General features: G+C 48.7%; 1 protein-coding gene and 1 pseudogene across 1 annotated transcript; one reads left to right on the forward strand and one right to left on the reverse strand.

Moving 5' to 3' along the window:
• Positions 1 to 632: 632 nt before the first annotated feature.
• On the forward strand, positions 633 to 4627 carry LOC149358103 (uncharacterized; annotated as a pseudogene).
• A 7518-nt stretch (positions 4628 to 12145) lies between these two features.
• LOC149358104 (uncharacterized) lies at positions 12146 to 14281 on the reverse strand. Its single transcript, XM_089576729.1, has one exon. The coding sequence runs from the start codon at positions 14279 to 14281 to the stop codon at positions 12146 to 12148; it is 2136 nt and encodes a 711-aa protein (XP_089432855.1).
• Positions 14282 to 19739: the final 5458 nt, after the last annotated feature.

Consider the following 19739-nt stretch of genomic DNA (forward strand, 5'->3'; position numbering starts at 1 on the left):
ACTAGCGCGGAGACGCAGTGGCAGCTTTAGGTGGGGCCTCGGCCGCGTCGTCTGCTATACGCCTTTTTGCTGTTTACAAACAAGCGCACCTGGCGCTCATTGGCTGCTCCCAGGCAACTTCCGGCGAAGGACTTCCGTTACGGTTTCACTCAGTGTTTTCCAGGCATCCGATGGCACGGAGAGAACGAATGGCTTGGATACCCACAGAAATCGTGTTTGCTTTCGTTGCGTGCCGTGGTGGTACGCCTGTAGTACTAAATTACGTCCAGCAGTTATTTTAAGACGCTCGATGCCGACGAGCAAGGCCGATATCGGGCGAAGCTTTCTTTTTGGAGGCGAGGAGTTGCCCAATCCCCTTGACAACGACGTTGTGCGGTTCGCCTTCACGTCGGGCCCAAGGAATCTGCCCCCTGTGACAGCAGGATATATTTGCACGTATTTTGTTGAAGTAGTGTGCTTTTACACATGGTAACAGTTTAAATGTTATAGCATAGGAGATGCGTGCAGCATGTTCATAAGCGGCAAGGTGAAACAGCTAAAGTCCACCAAGGTATAGGAAAGCGCGGCGATGGCGTCGTTCTCGTTGCGGCGACGGTAAAGGCCAGCCAAACACTGTCTAAGCAGTACTGAGCATGGTGCGTCGTGAAGGACGACGGAACTGTCGAAAGTGCTCAGTGCACTTGCATGGCCGGGTAAGTAAGCTATTCAGAATGCGAAGCGCAGCGCCATAGTCCCTACCTGTTATTTTGTGTGTGTGCGCACGCGCGTGTAATCCGATCGTATTTTCGAAAATTCTGTATAAATGACGACAGAAACCAGAAAAGCGCGACCGCTTGCAAAGCTGCACTTGTGTAATAAAACATTTTAGGACCAGTGTGAATTGTGGGATTTTAAAGTCCCGAAGCGACTCGGGCTGTGCGGGACGTTGTAGTGGAGGTCTCCGATTAATTTATATTGCCTGAGGTTCCTCAGCGAGCACTTAGGTGTTTAAGCATGAAATGCTTTTAGCTCCCGTTGTCGGCAGTGTGGTGACGCCACACCGAGACTGAGAGCCAACATCCGGGCACTGAATTCCACTCATCCGGGCACTGAAACGAGAACATCCGGGCACCGTACGGGATTTAACGAGATTTAACGAGACTCTCTAAGCCCTCCTACAGGACCGGCATACAAGCGCCGGTAGCTTCGCGCCGAACGGGTGGTGGCGTTCCTCCCTTCCTGTACGGTGCGGTTCGGGTGTCCACCGAGATGACAGAGAATTACTTCGTAATTTCCTTTCCTCAAAAAGCGTCGCGTTCGAAGGGCAAGGCATCGCGCCGAACGGGTGGTGGCGTTCCGTGGACTGCCTGGCAGCGCTACAACACGCTGTCGCGTTCCACTCCTAAAGGCCAAGCTTAAGAATCATTAATTAGCAGTTAATTAGTATTTATCTATTAGTCAATAATTAGTACTTTTACATTACTTCGTCATCAATTATGTGTGACGTAATCCAGTGGTGACATCACCAGTGTCACATAGGCAAAGTGGTACGGAAAACGCTTTCGCCTTTACGCACAGTTTCGAACGCGCTCCATATACATTCTTGTCAGGCCTGCGTCTCGTCGTGTCCGCGTACGCTTCTGCATCGTCCTGCATTTCATGCTTACTCTACTCTCGGTTACAGGGGAGGCAGAGATTTTTTGTAGTCCACCTACAAACCGCCGTGGCCAGCATCGAACCCGCGACCTTGGGGTCATCCACCGAACGGCAAAGCATCTATGCTGAATTCCGATGGCAGATCGAGACCGCTCTGTCGGATCGCGTACGGAGCGCGTCGGAGCGCGTAGATTTGCCACCTCCCATTTTGCGATTGGAATGCCAGTGCTCCCTCGGGAGCGCGACGCCAGCGCCGCAGCGGCGAGCCGCGGAAACTAGGCGCGCCGCCGGAGCGGACGCCCTGCTAGCTTCGTGTTCGAGTGCGACAGGAGTTGCGCGAGGCGCGATCTCCGCGTTGACAGACGCCGTCTCGGCGAAACAAAAAGGAGGTAGTACGAAGGCCGTAATGTAAAACCAAAACCAAAGCGTATGTACAGGATGGTCCACTCTCCGTGAACACGCGAGTATGCGGCCGCGGTCCTCGGAGAGCCAGTGAGTCTGTCCCTACCGTTCACGAAAGAAGTGGCGGACGACGCGCAGGCAAGTTGCTCGCTGCTCGATTTTCCAGCCTTGCGACTGCGAGACGCAAGCCGCTGAACCAATCAGCGAGACAGTCGAGCTTTCGGCAACGACGCCGCCCGCGGACACGCCGAGCGACGAACTGCGCTGCCCCCCGGCAAACGTTTCTCCCTGGCTGCCGTAGTCGTCGCTAAGCCTAACTGTTTTTCATCGATGCCGCAGCTGAGGGCGCTTCGGAATTGGCTAGCGCTGTAGTAAAGGTGCTACTCGCGTCACCGTTTTACTGTGTTCCTCGTCTCATAATAAAATAAAGACATGATCGATTTCTGCGACGCCTCCAACAGCGGAGCTAGCAGACAGCAGGCCAGCCGCACTGGGCATCAGGAAGAAATTTGCTTGTATCGCAGTTATCACTTCTACCAACAACTCGGTATTGGCCAACGATCCTCAAAAATGATTCATTTTTTTAAATTCCTCTACTCCAGGACTTGTTATGAATGCGAACAAAGAATATTAGCGCATTTTTCTGACGCCGGCGGCAGGCATACAGGCCGGCACACTCGCTGTCCGTTTCAGACGAATCTTCACTGCTGGACTCTGAGCTTTCAGTGCCCGAGTCGGAACTGTCACTTCCATGAAGCAAAATTAGTGCCGCACGGCTCGAAGCAAGATCATTGCCGTCCACTGTTGACTGCAAAGTGCCCGGCTGTCCCGGCTCGCCCGGCTCACCACGTAGCGACGACAGGAACGAAGCGGCTGCTGCCGGTCGCGACAGGAAGCAGACGCAGCGGAAAAGAAAACGTCACGCGAGGTTCCGGTCAAATCCGCCGATTTCGGCGGATCAAGTATCGCTGCTCCACGGAGCGATCCGGGATTTACGCCTGATCCCGATCTGCCATTGGAACATACAACTCGCGCTCCCATTTTACCATTGGAACACGACTGATCCAAACCGAGCAGAAAAACTTGATCCCGATCTGCCATTGGAATTCAACATTATAAGTCAAAGCAGCGGGTGGGAGCAGTTTGGGGAGTTTGTTTTTTAATCGTACGGATCGTTTCCTGAACTTGGCTGCGTGAAAACAGTGCATTCATTCAAAGTGAAGCGTGCTGCGGATAGAAAAATCATGGTCCTATGTAATATTCCTATGTAATATGCTGTAATATTCTGTTGTACAAAACTTCCATTTTTTGATTGCCCCATTTCTGACCATTGTTTGTATACTTCTTAATGTCTGAAATTGTTTTCAATGCAACTTTCAGCCTTGGAGAAACCTGCACGCACGTGGCTGCACTCTTGTTTAGTGTCGTGGCAAATGTTCAGTATGGCCTGAACATCCCATCCCCAACCGACGTTGCATGTAAATGGATTGAGGCATCAAACGGAGGCAAAGTAAGCTTTTTCTTTTATTTTGTGAGATTCAGGTTTTTCGGCAAAGTAGTAACTAAGCACTCAACTTTTTGTAGGCAGCCCCAGTCTCCGATTTTTCAAGCCGAAAATAGGCCATGCACCACCTCAAGTCGGCCAAACGCATGACCACACAGTACCTACTTTCACAGATGAGCAAGTGTCCAGCTTTCTGCAGCAAGTGAAGGTAAGGAACTCAGACTGATTTTCGGCGCATAGGTGAAAAAATTGTATTCTGATCTTCTAACACTTGAAAGGACTCCAGTGTTTGCCCTGATGCAGAGAATCAGATGCGACTGCGTCACAACTAAGGTACTAATTCAAATACTGTTTTGTAGGAAATTGCACCAAATACTTTGCTCCTTTGTCACAGACAGTGAGCAGACTGACTCTGCCCCTGAGACAACTGCCCAGGACCCTGTACCGTCAGCCAGGGGTCCGCAGCCCTCCGTAAAACTGCCTGTAGGGGAACTCTACCAGGATACTGACTTGAACACGGCCAAAAAAGTGCAGCTGACAGCTGAATGCTGCAGTCAAATTGAGGAGTCAATTCATGGCCAGGCAAGGTCCCCGAGATGGATAAAAGAACTTCGAGGCAGAATTACTGCCTCTAAATTGCACCGTGTGACAGCATGCAGCACTGGTGCAGCCAGCCTTGTTGCGGAAATTATGGGGTATATAAGAACACCTCAAGTTTCCAACTTGCGGTGGGGCTCTGAAACAGAGCAAAATGCTAAGCAAGCATTCATCGAGCTCGAGTCGCCAAAGCAAGTGAACTTTAGTGTTAGAGACTGCGGTCATTTTATTGCAGAAAGCATACCTTTCATTGGTGCATCTCCAGATGCTATAGTGTATGTGCATGCTGTGCAAAGTCAGTGCTTGAAGTAAAATGGCCTGCAACAATGAAAGGTGCTTCACTCACAAAGGGTTGCACTAAACTAGCATATCTAAATAAATGCTTGCAACTAAAGAGTAATCATGCATATTATATGCAGATGCAGACCCAGATGGCTGTGACTGGGCTGCGTCAAGCATATTTTGTTGTGTTCACAGGATCTTCACTGACAACAGAAATCATATAGCCTTTGACGAGAGCTTTCGGGCACATGCTGAAGCCAAGGCAGAACATTTTTTTTTCAACCATATATCCCAGAGCGGCAGTCAATGCACACCTTCAAGCAAATTGAACATGCAAAGAAAACGTGTTACTGTAAAGGTACTAAATCGGAGAACGTTGTTGAAGGCTCACTTAGTCAGGCAACATTTCACCTAAAGTATGCAAAACTTAGGTGTACACCCCGGCAATGGGCTTGCGCCGCTTGTCAACGAAATGGTCACACTGGTGATGAATGGACACAAAATTTTTTTATTGCACTGTCTCTTCACCTCATGCAACGTACTTCTCTGACCTGAAGGACTAAGCAGGTTTTCTGTTCTTTGAAACCAGGGATGTGCAGAAGCCTGCACGCACTGGTATGCTTCCTTGTTGCTGTGTGCTATGAAACCAAGTGCCACTGCACTATGTCTGCAATACTATGGTGAAACTTATGTCTGTTCCAAAGTGAACTTTTTATGAAAGCATTTCACGCTAAACCTCCTCGTGTTAGCCTACAGATGTAAGAGATTTAGCCTTTATATACGTTGTGCAGATACACTGCAGGTACAGTGTAGCAGAGAATGTGTGCAATAAAAACCATTTGCAATCAATTTGAGCGCATGAATACACATAAGTACATGCTGTTTATCAATGCGTTGTTTCTGTCCACCTTTTTGCACAGAAGCATACACTATCACACCACCTAGTTATCAACCACCTGCACTACGGTTGTTGATGATTGGGGTTTGCAGATTAACTAATGCACTGCATACTACCACCACTTTGTCAATGGTTGCAAAGCTCATGTCGCCGCTTCTTCTTACAAAGTTCAGTGGCAGAACGGTTTGGAAAATCCGGAAAACTTTCAGTGTTTGTATTGCCCTTTCGACGTGGATGCGTGCTCTATAGACAGTTTCCTTGACGTTGTAACTTCAGGACCTGGTAGCTGGGCACGATTCTTGGTCAGGGATGGCATTGCCAATGTTGCGCCTCGCGCAATAAATATTTCGTGCAACAAAAAGTTTGGGCGGCTAGCGAATGTGACCACCGTAGCCAGCGTTGACGAGAACCATTGCTTGGAATTTCTCACGACTATCCGCCAGATCATGCGTGAAGAACTCCTGCGACTGAACAGCCAGCACCTCCAGCAAACTGTGGGGTCCAAAAGGTTACAGTTAGAGCAGTGGGCACACCGAGTCAACAAGCCGCTGGCTGGAAGACGCTAGCCCACCAAACTTCGACATGCGCTTCTAAATCCTCACTTTTGATTCCGCTTCCGGAGTCATCGCCGTCGTCGTCACATCTGTAAAATTATGTTTCGGTGACACCCACCCAGAAAGAGGCACTGGAATAGATATATTTTTTTTGCTAGAAGCGAAAAGCGATAGCGTTGTTTGGAGTGTCCGTTTAGCTGAAAGGAATAATTGCCATGCTCGCTATCACCCACTAACTAAAGAAGGGAACACCTTTGCATTATTTGCGCAACTTGCTTATAATGGTCGATGCATAGTGAATTTATCTGGGGCAAAGAAGTCGTGAAATTTTGTTACTTAAGACTAATATTTAAGCCCCAAGAGATCCTAATTTTGCATTATTATACGCCAGAAGGTCTGTACCGTCCTTTAACCTGTTCGCGTTATATGAGGCCCTTGTAAATTAACATGGTAAAGGATTGAAAGTGATAGTTTCATATGTCACCACCGTGGCCGAGATCTTTCGCCAACTTCCACGCTTCCATTGTTGGAGCTAACTACACAGTTACAGGACCACGGCTCCACTCCAGAATAGAAGGTGTTACAATGAACTTCAAAATAGCATCAGAGCTATCTATTGCCGCAAGCTGTAACAGGTAAATTCATACACAGATGAATATTTTACACGTTTACGACCGCTGCTACACACCGCGTGTTGACGGGGCGCCAAACTCGTGATATTTGATCCCACCGTGTCGGGAATGTAGACCCATCGGTGAAAACCACGCGCTTCCAGACAGCTACGGATCAGTCAGCATGACCTTGAGCAACCTGGAGCCGCTTCGCCTTGTTGTCCGCACGCAGAAGTGACTTCCAACCAGCCATTCTACTTTTCAGTCCCGCCTCATAGAGGCGGCATTGATCGTTATAGCCGAAACGTGGTAAAGTCCGAGCTCAGACTGCACTACCCGGACAGAAGAGGGCGCTTGGTCGGCTGATGATGATGATGATGATGTCCTCGGGCTGAATGGCACATCGCTGCGATAATCTCCTTGTCTTCTTCTTCTGTAGTTACTCGGCGACGAGGGCTGCCGAGGGGCATCTTGAAAGCATGCTTCGTTCCTGTACGCCTGAAAATGTGTTTGACGGTTAGAGGAGGACGGTTTGTCATAGCAGAAAGTGCCCGCTGAGAGTATTCTCTTAAACATGAACCTATGATACGCCTTCGTTCTTCCTCCGGCACTCTCGGCATTGTTGGTCAGTTGTGAGCCAAGAAAGGACTGAAGTACTGCCGAGCATATGCGGCCCTGCTATCGTGTAGCGACAAAAAAAAAAGGAGACAAGCTTCTTACCGCTGCCAAATGCAGAAAATGAAACGCATACGGTAATGATATCACGACTGGTACCATGCACTTACAAGCATTCGAAACAACGAAGGACTAAGAAAAATTGCATTCGACTCGAGACCACGATGAACAGACTGCGCCTGGAGCTGAGTCACTTATGATGCGAAATTCATATTTGACAGAAAGAAGGCGGTCTCAGCATGTGCTTCGCAGTTAAGCCGAGAAAGACGTAAGACACCGCCGATACACAGGCCTTCTGTCGCCCAGAGATAAAACGAGACAGCCTTTATTACGCGCCTGGTAGCAGATGACCAATCAGTACTACCGTGATTATGCTGCTGATAATAAACACCTTCAGATATTCCTATCACTGAATGACTCAAGAAAAAGAGTTACACTCCGCTGGACACCACAAGGTCAGCTGACTGCATTAGACTCGGAGTCAAATTAGCTGTGATTTCATAACGGCGTCCGTAACACTGCATCTCTCATAGTCTGAGTCGTTTTGGAACTTTAAACCCCATAAACCAAACCATAATGCGTGTTAAAGATTTCACCGCGGCTCTTGTTCTTCGGTGCACTGGTTACCCAGTATGAAGCGACCAGAAAGCTCGATTATAGCGTTTTTTTATCTGGTTGCATGAACGACACGAACAAACAGTTTTGCTGATGGCCTGCAGTTTGGGCGGCGTATACGCTAGGCAAATTCCCTTGCGCACGAGGGCCGCGGTGCTGGTGAGACCCGAACGTTTTCAAACATTTTCTCTGAAATTGGCCAACTATTCTCGCATATTGTATTGAACTTTTTTTTGCAAGGTTTAGCATCACGACCCACCTACCATTGACTTCGCAGCGGCAAACTTCGAGCTGGTCAGCTCACAGATGTGCGCGCATCAACTCAAAACAATAGTTTACGTTGCGGAAATATTCGGCTGTTCAGCACGAGGTATCTGAGCAATTAATTCATTTTTGAAACAGCGCAACAAAGACGGGACGTGGAAACTGAGGGAAAGACAAACAGGCGCTGTACTAGGTTTATTGAAAAAAACACACAAATATATAGACTGAGTTAGAAAAGATTAATCGCCACTATAGTCAACTCATGCCACATGGGACGCCAGATACCCAACCTCCCCTTCGGAAAGGGCTACCGATGGGCAACTAATGCACGTTGCGCCCTTCGCACGTATAAGAAAAGCTTCAATAACTTCTCGCGTCATCTTATCACTATGGCGGAACACGATGTTGGTGTTCTTATAGTCGGGGGTACATTTGCATTTCTTGCAACGAAATGCACATTTAGCGAGAGGGTCTCCTTCTGATTTTATTTTTTCGTAATCTTTTTCATGTTTACATTTGCACTTTCTGTAGTGGACCGCCACGTGTGACAGGGGGTCTTTTTTTCTGGTGTTCTCATGTTCCATGAGTCGCTTGTTGATGCATCTTCCTGTTTGGCCAATATATGTGGCGCCACACGAGAAGGGAATTTGGTGTACTACCCCTACCTCGCAAGGTACATAAGGGGAAACATGGCGCACCTGACAAGCCCTTTTGTTTCCCTCCTGCCTCTGCCTTACCTGTTTGCACATCCTACCTAATTTCTTCGGGGCAGAAAACACGACGTCAACGCCATATCTGCCTGCAACTTTTTTGAGCCCATGGGACATGAGCCCATGGGACATGCTGTGCGCATATGGAACAACTGCCGGCCTTTATTTTTATTTTCATTTCTTGCACTCGGCCGAGCCCCATACTTCACCTGTCTAAGCAATTTCTCCGCTGCACTTGAAATGAGGTGAGCCGGATAGCCATTCGCGCATAATCTGTTTGATTATGCGCGCCTGAGCAATTAAGTTGAGAGAGTGCGTGGACAGCAGAGAGTTTCGACTCACTCATGAAGCAAGTTTTACCCATGAGAGCCTTTACTTGCATGATCGCATGGAAAAAAACCAAGAAAACACGAAGAGCAGAAGCCACCGCTACCTTACATGCTGCACAGAGCCACGCGCTGTCAAGCACTAAGGTCGCCTCTCGATTTGCATGCGCATAGCAAAAATAAAGGTAACTTCACCGCAAAGCTAGCGCGATTCGGTGAGCTCGGCGGAACCGCTGCCCTACCTACAGCTGCCACTGCGTCTGCGCGCTAGTGCCCCAGGCGCCCGAGAGAGGCGCTCCGCGGAGCGCTGGCCGCAATGAGTGGTGCTCAAGATATATGTGGACGACCCTGTACATTAGGTTAAAGGGTACCTTGACACAGACAAGAGGGCACCCTAGCCATGCACGGTGGGAAATTTCCCGCCCTCTTGATCATGGCAAACACTGCAACTTCACTCAATTCAAACATGTTACTTTTTTTGACCGGGCCATCACATTGGTTTAAGCCTATCATATTTAGATTTCTTATTATATTCCATCCATTTACACTGGACTTTTCTTGTCCTTTTTGTAAATTCACAGAATTTCATGACCTTCGCTATTTTACATGGTAACCATCCAATGTCAATCTCTGGCCCACTTTGGCCTCCGATGCCCTTGCGCCAATAAATATTAATCAAGAATGGACCCCTTTCCTCAGCAGCTCGCTAACTTCAGCTTCCCTTCACTCGCTGGTCATCGGTTCCCCCGAATTGAACCTCCTCAACGCGGACGCCTGGTTCCCTCCGCAGCACCCGGACCTGGACCCTGAACGACTTGTGGATCGCTTGAGCCTCCTGCGCCCCGTTGGCCTCGACCGGCAGTCTTCTCTAGTTCCGGTGGTGCTCCACGTTCTCTCCTTGAGGATGTACCACTCCGTAGCTTGTCCACAGACTTCTTCTTCCACCCTCCGTCAGATGCCTCCAGCAGAAAGACGTTGCAATCCTGTTGAGACTGTGCCAGTTGCGTCTTCCCTCCCCTTACCCTCTCCTGATACTGTTGAGAGGGAAAAAAAATGTTGATCGCAGAAGGATGCAGGACGTCTTCCATGTTCGACTTGACTGATCACATTACTCGAAGTCAACTTCGGGAGAGGTAATTAGACTTAAAGAATGTATAACACGACGGAAGAACAAGATAACAGTACACAGATGTCTGCCTTGCAGATAAACTTGACAAAACCAGCCTCCGGTTTCCCCAAAACAGCTACTTTAAATCCCTCTGTTCATGCCGGCAGTGGCGACAGCAACCAATTGAGTAACTTCCCAAATACTCTTTCAGTCGAAGCTTGCGGAAAGGGGGAAGCCGGAAATTGACGATTCAGACAGCAAGGTATAGGATACAGGGGCAAAAGGCAGATATGCTCTTCATGACGGTACCCATGCACCTGAAACACTGCTAGCATGCAACAAAGGAAACAGACACCGTGCGTATCGTTATATACAGATCTTAGTGCTATAGAAGGTAAAGAAAAGAACGAAGTGCACACTTTGGCAATGACACATTAATACACCCAAAAGAAAACAATATAAATTCACATAACATCAGGAACCTAAACACTTTCTCCACGCGCAATGTTTTAATCATTCGGACAACTAAGAAGAAAAGCTTTGCCATGCTGTTCGAAAGATTTCTTGGACACATATTTATAATTTCTATTGCCTTTGTATGTTTGTTGACAACACTGGGGATGACATACGAAAGCTTCTGGGGACCCACAGCGGGGACCCACAGCTGGTCCACACAAATCGAATTCTGTAGTTGTCGAGGCTTAATTTACAGCGCACATTCCATCTAGAGTGAAATTGAAGATATTTCGAAGGATCAAGAAGATAAGACTTCCCCATCCAATGCTACACTTCACTCTTCACTAGTTTAGCAAACATCCTCGCTTTCCCACGCTTTGAATACTCCTTACATGCTCCTACTTTCGCCCAACACCTGTCCCCGAGACGGACCTGCGGGCGAACAGAGCCTCTCCGACAAAGCGTGTCCCGTATGTATCCACTGCCTGTACGCCTCCACGTCGCAGAAGACAACATCCGCATCCAGCAGGGGCAAAATATGTCAGGGCAGGGACAACAGGGATAAAAGAGCGCAAGGCGGATGAATCGTTGCTTCCCGCGTGCGGCAGTGCTTGAGGTAGCGACAAGGACGAAGGATGCCTCCTCCCGGTTTCGTATAACACTGCGCTCCTCGAAGGCTTCTTCTCCATACACCACCACGCGCGCTGACCAGCCCTGTCCTCGGTAGCAGCCGCGACTCATCTCTTTGTTCTGCTATTTAGTCCAGAAGAAACGAACGCGCACAAACACCACACATGGCGCACAAACAAGTGGTGCTCCGGCCGTCCGTCTTCGGGGCTCGGGGAAAACCAGCAGCGCACACAACACCGCCCTTCTAAGTGTGCTACATAACATATTGGAATGAAGTACACTCTTACACACAGCACTCGCCACATCCGTAAGCGGGATTCCTCTACTGACGTGCTCGATAGTCTCGATAATTTGCTCGATAATTTTGCAAAACACCGCGCAATGTGCGGAGAAATCCAACGTACATTTTTTAGCCTTTTACCTATCGTTCTACTTAAAATCTCAGCATTTCCTCAGCTTTCTGCTGCTATGTTACGCCACATAGTAGCCCCTAGCGTTCCGCTTGAACACTGCTCGCTGCGTTCTACCCTGGGCTGTCTGCACGCAGCAAAATACCGATCAACTATTCAGCAATGTTCATTCTAGTTCTGTCTATCCGCAGCACGTCAAAAAGGAAAATGGTTTTAAAGGCTACCATTAAAAAAAAAGCAGCTTTCGTGTTGCGTTATGCTTTTGGAAACTGTTAGTAACCCATGAGGATGTGCACTTACATGGGAAAGAACTTCGCAGCAGTGGCTAGCTTTGTTGCCTCAAAGTACAGCCAACTTCATGTCTCAAGATATACACTGAAAAACTTAAGCAGGCTAATTACAGAAAAAAGCTAGCAGCGAGAAAGACATGGCCATCCGTGACGTCTCAAAATAGGGATGCGAAAACAGTTATTGGCTCACACATACATCCAGAGGCCTGTCTACCACGTCCGCGACTCGCAAGTACCGCCGCAAGCTCCGCCAGCACTCATACGGCAGCGCATCTAGGCAGACACGGCCCTCGACGCTTTCTTTGCAGACAACTCTTTCCTTGACCACACCGGAAACGCTCATGAAAAAATCCAAGTCGTCCAAGTCGGCCAGCGTGCTTTTTATCGCGTCCTTGGCTTCTTTTTCACCTGTTGACGCCATTTCCTGAACTTTGGACACCAGCATAGGGTTCGAGGGCATCAACTCGAGTGCCTCTGCTCCACTTTTTTGCACCGCGCAGCCGGTAACAAATCGTGCGGCGTGCACCAGGAGCGTGTGGTTCCGGGCTAAGACTTCCTGGATGCGGTTCCAGTGCTTGGCTTCTCTTTTCCGTGGAAGCGCCTTCACAGATAGGATGGTGCTGTTCCTCCCGATGTACTCGGCGAGCACCGGAAAAAACACTGGCGACGCGTTCACGCAATCCAAGTGATAGGTGAGAGCCAGAATCTTCTTGTTCGAGCAGACAACGTCCGCGAGACGTCGTGCAGTACGACTGCACCGACACCACTTATCCACGCCGAGAGCCGTGATGCTGGTGTTGCACGAGAGGGCTTCGAGCAGGACAAGTGCTTCATTGAGTGCCGCATCAAAGCTCAACGTGATGTCGCTTAGGAGCTGCGTGCTTCGCAGATACTTCCCAAGAACCTCGGCCGACTCGGCATCAATGTAGCGTAGTAGGTCCACGGTGAGGGTTGTCAAAACGTCTAGCGTTGTCAGCTGCGTGAACACGCTATAAATTTCGCCAGGCAGTCCCGTCTCGTCTCGATTGAACATATCAGGTAAAGTGTTGTCCGACTCCGAAACGGCAACAGGAAAAATGTCGAGTCTCACTCGATTGTCAGTGCCCGTTTCGGAGACAAGGCGGCAAAAATCGCTGACGTATCGGTGGTTCAGGCTATGGACGCGCACCTCAACGGCTTTGTTCGCTGCCAGAGCACCGAGGAACTCCCGCTGGTCTTCCGGGGTGTAAGAAGGTGCTGGAAGGGTGAGCTTCCGCAGAGTTCTGGCCTTCTGTAGCAGGTGCACGAAAGGATGCACATGGGGGTACTCTTGTTCGTTGTCCCCCGAGATGTGCACACAAGCCAAAAGAGCCAGCTGCTGCACTGATTCGGTGCAGGTGAGGGTCGTCACCAGCGCCCAGGCCTCATCGGTGGTGAAGTGAAACCCAGACAGCACTAAAATTGTCAGCGCCGTCGTGCTTTGCAGTGCTCGTGCGACCACATCCATAGTCAAGGTGGGCTCCTTGAGCGAGCAGAATAAGCGCAGGGACCTCAGTGAGCGTTTTTTGAGCGCCTGCGAGAACAAGCCGTGTTCGCTTTCCCGCAGGCAGCTCACGTCCAGGCTGAGGTCACTGATGCTTGCATTCGTCGCTAGGGCTTGCATGACGAACGACAGGCCTTCTGTCATACCTCGGAATCGCCGCACTTCAAACCGCTTCAACCGCCCATTGCTCACTATAATATCGTGTAGAGCGCATGTGTTTTCATGACCTGCAATGTCTAGGATGCCGAAGGTGACCTCCTCGAGGTAGCGAAGACTACGGATCGCACCTAGCAGCATCCAGACCTCTTCCAAATGCAATTTATGCAGGTCCAACTTGAGGCTCCTGACGCGGTGGCACTGGCGCAGACCGTCGCAAAAAAGGAGGAAGTACTCTCTATGCCTCTTGAATACGCCCCAGTCGTCCACTTCGATCGCGGCCACGCAGTTGTGTCTGCTGAGCAGACAGTGGAGGAGAACCACGGCGCGTTGGAGGCGGCACGGGCGGCCCCGCCAGTACTCTTGGACGCAGAGGACGGCGAGTTCGCCAGGAGTGTTTCTCTCCCTGAGTTGTATGTTGATGTCCATCAAGACGCGGTTCCACTGGGCCAGCTGCCGCGGTAACTCACAGGCATGACGGCTGTCTCGAGCACATGGCGAGTTCAAATTGGCGCCGCCGTCGTACAGTATGCACGCGGCCTCTCCAAGCCTGGCGCACGCCTCTCTTAGGTTGAACTCCTTCGGGCACAGCTCTGTCACGCGTTTAGCGTGCATCAAAAGAGCGTGCCGAGTCATCGCCTGCAACAAGAAAGCATGTGTTGAAAGTGGACTTACAGGCATCGACTGCTTTCATTGATGCGATAGCATTGTATGGCTCGTCTACACGAAAACCTGCAGCGTCGCCCAAAATGGGGCGTAGTTGCAAAACTCGCGATTAGTCAGCGGGCGGAGCTGTGCAGCTCGAGCCTCGCATGTGGTCTCTGCGCTCCGACGCATTGCCTTGGATCTGAAATTTGCGTTTTTTTTTTTTTCAACCCGACAGGCGAACCCCTCTACCGACGGCTAAACGGTGCTGAGTGTTCCGGCCTGCGTGTCGCTACCGGGAGCCATGGCGCCCGCTATTTTCCGCACTAAACACGGCACGGAGGCAGGTGTTACTTTCAATCTTGCCGCCAGAGCCCACTATCTGCTTTTCTCAAGTCCACATTCGCGGCGCCATTGAACGTGGCTAAATTCACGAATTCTGTGTTTGAGAGCGCTGCTGCTGTGGTGCCTGAGCGCTTTGTCATGTGGGACTTTGTTCATATTTCGCGTGCTTTCTTAACATTTAAAAATATTTGGTGCAGTACACCTTATCAGACCTGTAGCAGATCTACAGCACATCGAGAAAAAAAACTTATAAACTAGACGTTGTTTTGGCGCTCTAGAAGTTGGTACTGAAAGAAACGCAATGCCGAAAGAGTAATTTTTTATCTATGTATTTATTCAATTGAGCAAAATTTAAAAAAATACACTCACTACATACAGTGTTCAACAACATGCTTTCAGTTGCCTACACCTATTGTGCCTCGGTATGTACTTAATTTTTGGCTAACATCAGCTGCGACATCTGGTATATATTCAAGGAGTTTTTTTTTCGAAATCAGCCAAATACACCAAAACATTAACTCAGGAAAAAGCGAAAGTTTTTTATACGCATGAACAGTAGTTATATTACGTGCTTAAAGACTGCAGTATTTGAATTGAACCGAAATATTAAGTAAGCCGAAATCAATTTTCGAAATTAGGTTTTAACAGAAAAACGTCATATTGATATGCGCCAAGGTATATAGCTCGCCATCGAGTAGTATTTACGCCTATTCAAAGCAGAAAATTTATTTGTGGCAGTATGCTTTCAAATCTTCATGTAATCATGATTTCCGGTTACTCATGGCCTTGTGTTATAGTCTATGGCTGTACTTATGGTGACGTACAGTGGTGTTCCCAAATTACTTGCCAATGCAAAGTATCCTGTGCAAAGGGACCTTATGAAATACGTTCCTATGCGTCAGTCTTGTTCCGACATGACTGCCCGTTACCTGGTTATGCTGTTTGAAAACTCTTTACCTCAAGAATGGAAAGTTGCAAACGTAGTTCCGACCCATAAAAGTGGTCCTCAGAAGTACTGTCTCCAATTGCAGATCGATTTCTCTTACAACTGTATGTAGTATAACGGTAGAAAATACATAGCGTACAGCACTGTAACAAAGCATTTGTAAAACAATTTTACCGAATCCCAGCATGGTTTGCTGTCTGGCCGTTCATGTTAAACACACCTGTTGAAATTCAGTTAAGATCTTTTCCTTCCATTTGACCTTGGTGTGCAGATTGTCTGCACATTTCAAGACGAATTAAAACCTTTTCATTGTGTTCCCCATATATTGTAATTTCATAACTTATCTCTCCTTGGTATTCCCCCGCCCCCCCCCCCCTGGTAATTAATTGGAGTCAGTGTTTTCTACACGACAGCATGCAGCGCGTTGTAATTATGACTCACAATTTGATTACGTTACCGCTACTTGAGGAATCCCGCAAGGGTCTGTTTAGGGTCCTTGCTGTTTGTTTTGTTGATCAATGATATTGTTCATGATCTCTCATGAAAAATACGTTTCTATGCAGATTATTGCGTCGTTTATCATTACATTAATCTTTCGCAGACCATGAATATCTGGAAGAAAATTTGGATTACATACGTCGCTGGTGTGTTAAGTGGCTAATCCTTCTAAGTGTCAGTTTGTCTTCTTTACACGTAAACGAAATCCATATCTGTTTGATTATACCTGAGATACTGTACAGCTGCCGCGAGGGAGTACAAATACCTTGTGGTTTATTTTGCATCTAAACTAAATTGTACTAAGCATCTTGAATATATTCATCAAGGGCTTGCAAAACGCTGAATTTCATCAAACGAAATTTCCGAAAGCCACCTCCCAAATTAAAAAGCTACTTTGCTAATGCAGAATCTATATTGCAGAACGCCTGTGCGGTTTGGGACCCAGAAACAAAAATTCATTCCTACATGCTTGAAAGGGTAGAAAACCAAGCAGCTCGTAATTAAAACTTTACGTGTAGTTTTACATTACATAAGGATGGGTTGAGATTGGAACTTAAACTGGCGCGGAAAAGACTTGCGGCTAGAAATGCCCTTCAGAATGCATTTCGGCATAGTAGAGTAGACAGGAAAACTTACTTTTCGTCTCCTCATTTTACGTCTAAGAGGCCTGGTCGTCCATTCAAAATAAGGTAATTGTCAGACGAATATCTTTCAATATTCATTTCTTCCGCACACCATCAGCGAATGGAATCAACTAGCACAGAAAATTAGTGAATGCCAGAGTGAAATGCTGTTTCGGGCTCTGTGGTCGGATGTATAACAGCTTGCGCAGTGCTTTTATTTTGATTAGTTTGATTAGTCCATGATTTTTTTCTTTTTACATTGCTATGCCATCATATTCTTTCTTGTCTTTCCTTACGTCAGCTTCATGCAAACGATATGTACTCTTTCCCCCTGTAAAATGCCTTCGGGCGCTGCAGGTAACCTGAATAAATAAATAAAAAAGCGGATGCGAAGGGCGTGGGGAGATTGCGTATGCCGGTTAAAGCAGCGCGGTTGTTCGTTTTGGTTGTTTGCTGCGCTACCTTACACGCCTTTGCAGACTTGGAGGCTCCACTTCGTCGGCAAACGTTGTCTGCTAGCGTATCGGCGTTCACCATAGTCACCTGCTATGGACATTTACTTGCTTAGTCCTTTCAGACAGGCATTATCAATCAATTAAAGCAACTTTATTTCACAACTTTACAAGGCGAAAAAGGTGGCCGGAGAAAAAGCTACTACACTGCAGCTTGACTGAGCTCCAGCCACCTATCAGCAGTGGACGCAGCGAAAGTACGTTCAACAGTAATAAAGCACTATAATAAATAAACCAGAAATACATTAGAAATCAAATGCGCAACGAAAAAGACATATTAATATGCACTAATGAGGAATCACAGAAGAGAATGTATGTGACAATAAAAGGGGACGCAGCTATGATGTACACCAGTTCTGCACGAACAACAACTTAAAAAAGAGAAAAAAACATGCAACAAATGGTGCGAAAGGCAACAGTCAACCTCGTACATAGCACGTAGCATATATTGAACCATACTGAAGCATACTGAAACACATATAAAAGAAACATAAACGCATATCTTAGAGAAATGGTGGTAGTATGGCAGGAAATAGCGCACAGAACATAAATATGGAATCGTGACCTATACACTAACACACGACTAAGTGTCGAATTTTTTATGTAAATAAACTTGCCTTTTTCTTTCAATTCAATTCAATGTTTATTTTCCAACTCTAGGTTGGGGGGCACCTCAGCGAAAAAGCAGTTTCTCACTGCTTGAGAGTGCCGAGGGCCCTCGCATACATCAGCAGGCGACAGTTTTAGCAGGAAGCTATGATGTCAATATTATGATGTCAACATATATGATGTCAATATTCAGTGTCTAATGGTGGTTTAACGTCGTTGCCAGTTTATGCTGAATTCTCTGTCGTCCGTAGTGCGTGCGAGAAAAACGAACATGCCAAAGCGGTTGACAGAGAAAAGCATATGTTTTAGGAGTGTGCTCAAGATGGCCAATGTCCAGAAAAAATTGGCTGTGGTTTAGCTCTGGTTACACCTGGAGGATTGCGAAAGCAACATCTGCGCGTAGCCATGCATATATTGTTGCGTCAGCAACATTGCCCACAGTGCCGCCTGTTTCGCGTGCTCTTGCACGACCATACTGCGCATGCGCGAGGAGCAAGTAACTCCACTACGCACAGCTAGCGTGCCGGCGGCCCCGGCACGCTAGCTGTGCTCCACCACTGCGCATCGCGGAGGAGAGAGAAAGGTGATCGAGAGCGCTCGGCAGCGGCGGCGGCCCCAAACCCGCTAGCTATGCGCCGCTACTGCGCATGCGCAACAGGCGAGAGCGGCGGCGGCACCTCTGCAGCGATGGCGGCGGTGCGCCAGCTGTGCGCCGTCACTGCTCCTCGCGCATGCGGAGTATGGGCCTTTCGTTGAACGCACGTCTACCAACTTCATTAAGCCAGATACGCCTTCCTCAGACAACTGCCGCCGTGGTCGCAAGGTTTTCTACATTAGCCGCCTCAAGTGGTACTATAACCGTCTAGTCATCTCTTCGCCGTAATTCGCCAGGATCACTACTCCTTCCCGCCGGTGCCATTGTAAGGAGATGAGGACAACACAGCACTGTTGCGCTGCGCTTAAAAGTGGTCGACTCCTGCATCACCGCATCTTTCTTCCGCTCGAGGCCACCGCCAGCGGAGGTGGTCGTGCCGCTAGAAACAGCCTATAGTTCACTAATACTGGCCTCCTTGCCTCTTTCCATGCCGTCTTCCCTGCTTGCACCCGCCATTATCCCGCTCTCGTTGGACCACATCGTTTCTCGCGCAGCTTCGTTCCGCTGAGCCATGTTCGCGGGTGACCGTCCTTGGACATACCATCACTCTACAGTCCTGCTCATAGCAGCCCGTCTCCATGACCCCGCGCTGCTACTCAACTGCGCGGCGGCCACGACGACACCTCTGAGGCGCTCGGCTCCCATTTTGCGCTTCTGCTTAGTGCTAGCGCACGAATCTGTGTGCCCGCTATGCTACAATCTGCATCGCTCGTCCTGCGGCGCTGGTTGGTCCTGAGAAGGACCTTTGGGTGTTTCACACGTACCTCAGAACGACCGTTGTATGGATTACCAGACCTCCTCAAACATCACCGCAGCCGTGCGGCGCGGCGGCGGCGGCGGTCGATGCTTATAGTGTTTCGTGCAATCAGGGATAGCCACAGTGATAGCTTTTAGCTCCGGGTAGGGAAGCGATATCTGTGCGAGCTGGGGGAGCAGTAGTATGTGCATACGGGTCGGCAGGCCTGGCACCTCGGATGCCTCAAGCTACTGCCGCCACCGCTACATCCATCTCCATGGTAATCCTTCTCCCTATTGTGCCACGGCTCCTCATCGCCACGTCGCCCTGGTCGTTGCATGCAGTGTCTGCTGTCCTGTGCGTACCTACCGCCCTGGATTATGCCATCTAATACCTCAGGTGGCACCCCCCCCCCCCCCGGCTTCGTATCTTCATCTGTAAGCACTCCTTTCTTTTTACCGTTTAGCCGCCTTCCGCCACCGGACATGCCACCTCTTTGACTCCCATCCCCGTGCGCAGTGCAGT

Source organism: Amblyomma mixtum, chromosome 3 (assembly GCF_055824585.1).
Source record: "Amblyomma mixtum isolate Tamu chromosome 3, ASM5582458v1, whole genome shotgun sequence".
Classification (NCBI taxonomy): Eukaryota; Metazoa; Arthropoda; class Arachnida; order Ixodida; family Ixodidae; genus Amblyomma; species Amblyomma mixtum.

What these genes read in the sequence shown, in the direction of transcription:
- LOC149358104 (XM_089576729.1), bottom strand. Translation starts at nt 14,281, where the DNA reads ATGACTCGGCACGCTCTTTTGATGCACGCTAAACGCGTGACAGAGCTG.